This window comes from Morone saxatilis, unplaced genomic scaffold, assembly GCF_004916995.1.
Source record: "Morone saxatilis isolate NCDOM2014 unplaced genomic scaffold, NCSU_SB_2.0 Contig7, whole genome shotgun sequence".
NCBI lineage: Eukaryota > Metazoa > Chordata > Actinopteri > Moronidae > Morone > Morone saxatilis.
The window spans coordinates 9,324,373-9,329,476 of NW_023340246.1; the positions used below are offsets into that span (position 1 = coordinate 9,324,373).

Sequence of the window (5,104 nt, forward strand, 5' to 3'; positions counted from 1 at the left end):
CAAGACAGATTGCGTCATATGTGATCATATGAAGAGTTCATTTCCAAAGCAATAAACAAAGAAATCTCTGAAGCATCCAATTATTTCAAATACTCTTTGTCATTTTTCATTTTGTGCTAATAACAAATTTAACTTTGGAAAAACAATCTTCATATACTGATTCACATTGCATGTCAAGATGTGATAGTACACATGAGGTGACTTACTGTTGATCAAAACATGTGTTTCTCTCAGCATTCACACATGTTATCACACCAATACACACATTTCCACATGTAAACCTTGCTATAGTTTGGTGCATAATGTGCACATTTCTATTCACATGGGGATCACCTACATACTGTAATTCACATGTGAACAATGTGTAAGTTTACCTGCGGGGGAAATGAATGTAAAAAAAAAAATCTACACAGTTTTCTAAGAAGTTAGTAAACTCCAAACAAAACACACAGTATATGCTCACCCTTCACTGGTGATTCCAAATGAACATAAAGAGGGATAAAAGAGAGGAAGGATTAAAGGAAATTGAAAAAATAAAGCACTTGAGCCTTCTTTCTACCAACATTTTAGTGACATAAAACAAAACAAGGAGTTTCTCAGATCTCAACTTCTGTTATTTTCTTCTATTCTGGCCTCCTAGTATTAGAGGCCCCAAAATGAAATTAAAAGACTTGTCATAAACAATCTCTTACCCCTTCTTTCCACCCTTTGTATCCTCCAGACCATTCATGTGCGTTTCCAGACTCTCCAGGATACTGCTGGGAGCCTGACGGAAAATCAAAACTGCAGTAATCAATAAATAATCCTTTCCACTTGTATGGCCAATATCAGGCTGTGCATCAAGTCAGTGTTTACATTTTAATTACCAGAAAAAAGTGGTAAAAATGAGAGTGACATTGGGAAAATCTCACTGCAATACCCTCATGCATGTATAAACAGAGACACACAAAGACGATTTGTGTCTGAAATTCAATTAGGATTAACATGCCAACACTTCATCCTGTAAACAGGCACTCAGCCAGGGCACCCTGTGTTACTGTGGTTACCGGGTCCTCGAGAGGTTGAAAAGGGCAGTCTTCATCATCTGAGTCTGCTAGATCCACCACTACCCCCGGGTGGAGACACTGGGCGGGGAGATTATGGTGGGTGAGTCATGGGTGTTTCTGTGTGGGTGCATGTGTGCTTGTCAGGTGGGATGGGTGGTATTCATGTGCACTACATCCTTCCAGGGAGCAAAAAAATAAATAAAATGAGAGCCGCGATGTGTGTTAACTTACGTAGTTGATGTCAGGAATGTCATTTTTGTCAACTCCAACTGTCTGTTAAAGGAAAAGAGTTTAAAATCAGCATTACCACACTTTACAGTCACGACTCAGGACATACAGACGGGTGACAAATTAAACGAAAAACCTCCATAGATCAGCAGAGCAACATAACAAATGCAGATTCTTCCACACAGGTGCACTGCATGGTACACTTAAGCAAAGTAAAGGTGCAATTTTGGGTCTACTTGTCCCCCTCCTCCTGGTGGAAGTGGTCTCGTCCAGGATCACAATTACAGGAAAGTTTACTGTATTCTGTTTACATTGTTTTAATTAGCATCTAGTCCCCTTTATCCTTTGTGAGTTTTTCTGAGTTTGGTCTTAATCAACTTGCCGTAGTTGATACTTTCTGATGGAAATCCCTGTCCTTAAAGCAGATATCAAGCTAGTTAATATCTCTATCTGAACAATGTCCCCATCCATAGGGTGTGAGGAGGTCGCTGAATAGTTTGATGAGATGAATCAAAGTCTCCAGATCTCAACCCAATTGAACGCCTATGAGAGATTTTGGACCGGTGTGATAGACAGTGCTCTCCACCACCATCAAACACCAAATGAGGGAACATCTTTTGGAAGAATGGTCTTCATCCCTCCAGTTCTAGAGACTTTTAGAGTCAATGCCAAGGCGCATTGAAGCTTCCTGACAGACCACATGCTGTCAGGCCCAACACTTTACAAAGACACTTTATGTTGGTTTTTCATTTAATCTGTCACCTGTCTGTATATATATATATATATATCATTATGAAGGTTGTAGTGAGGGCTGTTGGTTGTCCCTTACCTCAGCCAGCTTCATGAATTCCCCAATCTTTGTCACCCTGGTCAGGAACCTCTTGTAGATCTCCAAGGCCTCCTTACAGTCACTCTTCTTCATCTTGAAGTATTTCTCTATGTACAGAAAACAAGAGGTTTGCAGGTTCAGATTCACTGTGATCCATGTTTTCATCTCTGAGGTGTCCAGCAAAAGGTCCTTGTGGACCACTGACCTAATAGGTTGATGATTCCATCATTGTAGGATGCAAACAGTTTGACCAAGTCCTTGAAGAGGAGCAGGAATGCAGCATTGATGATCCCATTGTTCAGCTCCTTGGGATGAACCTGAGAGGAGAAAGAGAAGAGAACCTCTGTGTTGTGATGCTGCTGATGGTTCTGTCAAATAAATGTAGAAATCAAGCCAAAGTCTGACTCACATCAAACTCCAGGAGTGTGTCAATCTGAGTCTGCAGAACAGGCATGCCTTTCAACAGCTTCTCAGTGGTCATGGTCCTCATCACGCCTTCAGCACTGAAAGAATACAGACAGAGCATTAGATGTTCCGCAGGGATAAGAACAGCCATTAGATATAGCACAAGTAACAACAAGTGAAAATCACACTCATAAATGAGTCAAATTGCTAAATAATACAAAAGCCAAAGCATGAACTGTCTAGACAGTAGAGGGTAGAGGTATGAGGAATCAAAGGCCTAAAAGCACAAGCTCTCTGAACATACCCCTTCTTGACTCTGGTGAAATCAAAAGCCATCTGGCGGTAGGCGAAGGCTTTCTCGTTCAGGTATCGTCCGTACCGTCTAATGAATGTAGACATGTCATAGCCTAAACAGAAGATTTATGTCAGAAGGTAGGCAGGGTTCAATAATGATTTGTCCAGTTCTTTTGATCAACTCAACAGTGTCTTTTTGCAGCAGGTATAAAAGCTTTTTAAAGAGAAAACGTCCTGAAAATGTTCAGAACTGCAAATCAGTTATCTGCACACAAAACTAAAACAATACCCACATGCTGCTATCTTGTTCACAATTTCTTCTTTTATTCCACATGTATATGACTTTATTTCCATTTTCATTTTTGGGATAAATCCCTTAATAGTTTAACATGTGTCTTTCATTATTTTAGTTTTAGCAGATCCAAATGTATGTATATTTGTCTAAGCATGCTTACAAATGTGTGTAAGATTAGGCATTTGAGACAGAAATGCCAGCATCTGTTTTCATGCATGTTTGCTCGCTCCTGTATGAGTGTGTGTACAATTACACGTCCAGTCCCTCCTACTTGCCAGATGGCCCTCTTTGTGTTTATCTCTTCCTGTTTCTCTCATGTGTTGCCAGATACGGCGATATTGTTCTTACCGTGAGAGCCGGTTTTGTCGATAAAATTGCTGAGGTTGAACAGGGAGGTCCTGGAGGCCAAGTACTGAATGAACCTCTGAGGAAGAGAAAGAAACACAATAAACAGTCACTACACCTGTTGAGGGTAGTGGAGGAAAAACTACAACAAATACTTTAACACCTGTACTTTTTGAACAATATCTCATTCGATCATATAGCAGCTTTAACAGATAAATAGCCAGGAGTAAAAAAAAAAAAAAAGCAAAATAAAGAAAAAATGGACTGACCATGAAATGACCATCTGCCAAGTGATGTACTGTGTAATACTACTGGACTAGCTAGCATAATCAATCAAGAGTTGCATGTATAATAAATACAAAGTCATGTTTTTTTAGGTATCCAAGATTATTTTAACATCTTGTTCCTCTGCACGCCTAGGGAATCTATAAAGTATATGGTCTCAGACAGGGACACTCTATGAAGTAAAGCCTTGTGTGTTTCGCATTCAGTTTTTGAAGTTGACGTTTTCCACTTCTGTTGAAGCAGCAGATAACTGCTCTGGTTCTTCCCGATTGACATCGTTGTAAAAAGTTATGTTACATAGAAAGTAAAGGGAAAAGTAGAAAATGGTACCCTTCTTGGGACAGCTTGCATTCAAACATGTGCATATTGTAGGGAGAGTGTTTACTTCTGGTACCTTGTGTCTAAAAATAAACTGTAACCAATTAAAATAAAGCCTTCATATTTATCTTATACCACTGAATAAAACTGGATTCAAGGTTGAACTGAATTGCACCCACTAACCTCGTTGCCGTGGACACACATGTGATGACTGGTGACAAGGGCCTTGAAGACGACCACCCAGCTGGCATTAGTAGCTCGCTCAAACAGCGTGTCAGCCATCTGAGGGATGTTAACATTGGTGGTATTGGTGGCTGACACCAGGTCTGCAACACAGCCACAAAGAAACATCATCATTCACAGACATCATTCTGTCAGGGCTTTTATCCTCAACATGTGAAACCTGGAGGGCCGACAACATGAAGTAGTTTTCATACAAGATGAAGGGGAGAGCCACAGTTAGTTTAGTCTCAGAGCAATGTCTACATAATTTTAACTGTCTGATTAAACTTTGATTAAGTGAGTGTTCGCTGCAGAGCTTCTCTAGAGACCCATGAGAATATTAAGCCAGGAGATAGGCCTAAGGTACATACAAAATGATGTCAGTGCACGAGCCCACACACATATGCAGGCACACACACACACACGCTGACAGTGCAGAAGGAGTAAATAATGCTTTGTCAGCTCTCCCTGGGTGCCAGTTCAGACAGAGGGAGAGGTCTCCAGCAGTAAGTGTCCAGACCGTTGCATCAGCACAAGATGGAATATAAGGTGTGCAGCAGCAGTAGGATGTGCAGATACATTCAATTCAATTACAATGCTAATAATAATAAAGATAAATGTGTTCACTATATCTGATTCTCTGTGTTAAACAAACAATTGGTACTTACTTCATTACTTTTACTTTGTTATGGATTACATACTTTATTATTGCTGATCCTCACATTATGAGTGAATGTTCAGGATTTGTGCCTGAAAAATGACTAAAAATAGCTGCCATTTAAATTCTTTGTTGAATAACTAATTGAGTAATTGACTATTTTCAGTTCAATTCAAAGG

The 5,104-nt window shown here is 39.9% G+C and overlaps 1 protein-coding gene across 4 annotated transcripts in view; it reads right to left on the reverse strand.

The window, feature by feature from the left end:
• The window catches only part of snap91b (synaptosome associated protein 91b), a 23,598-nt gene that overhangs the window by 12,311 nt on the left and 6,183 nt on the right, over positions 1-5,104 (reverse strand). For all 4 annotated transcript variants that reach the window (XM_035678189.1, XM_035678192.1, XM_035678191.1 and 1 more), the window contains exons 3-11: positions 4,229-4,371; positions 3,446-3,521; positions 2,813-2,915; positions 2,513-2,606; positions 2,309-2,420; positions 2,104-2,210; positions 1,278-1,319; positions 693-766; positions 464-469 (exon numbers count right to left, since the gene is read on the reverse strand). In XM_035678189.1, the coding sequence (XP_035534082.1) occupies positions 464-469; positions 693-766; positions 1,278-1,319; positions 2,104-2,210; positions 2,309-2,420; positions 2,513-2,606; positions 2,813-2,915; positions 3,446-3,521; positions 4,229-4,371 (757 nt within the window). The remainder of the gene's footprint in view (positions 1-463; positions 470-692; positions 767-1,277; positions 1,320-2,103; positions 2,211-2,308; positions 2,421-2,512; positions 2,607-2,812; positions 2,916-3,445; positions 3,522-4,228; positions 4,372-5,104) is intronic.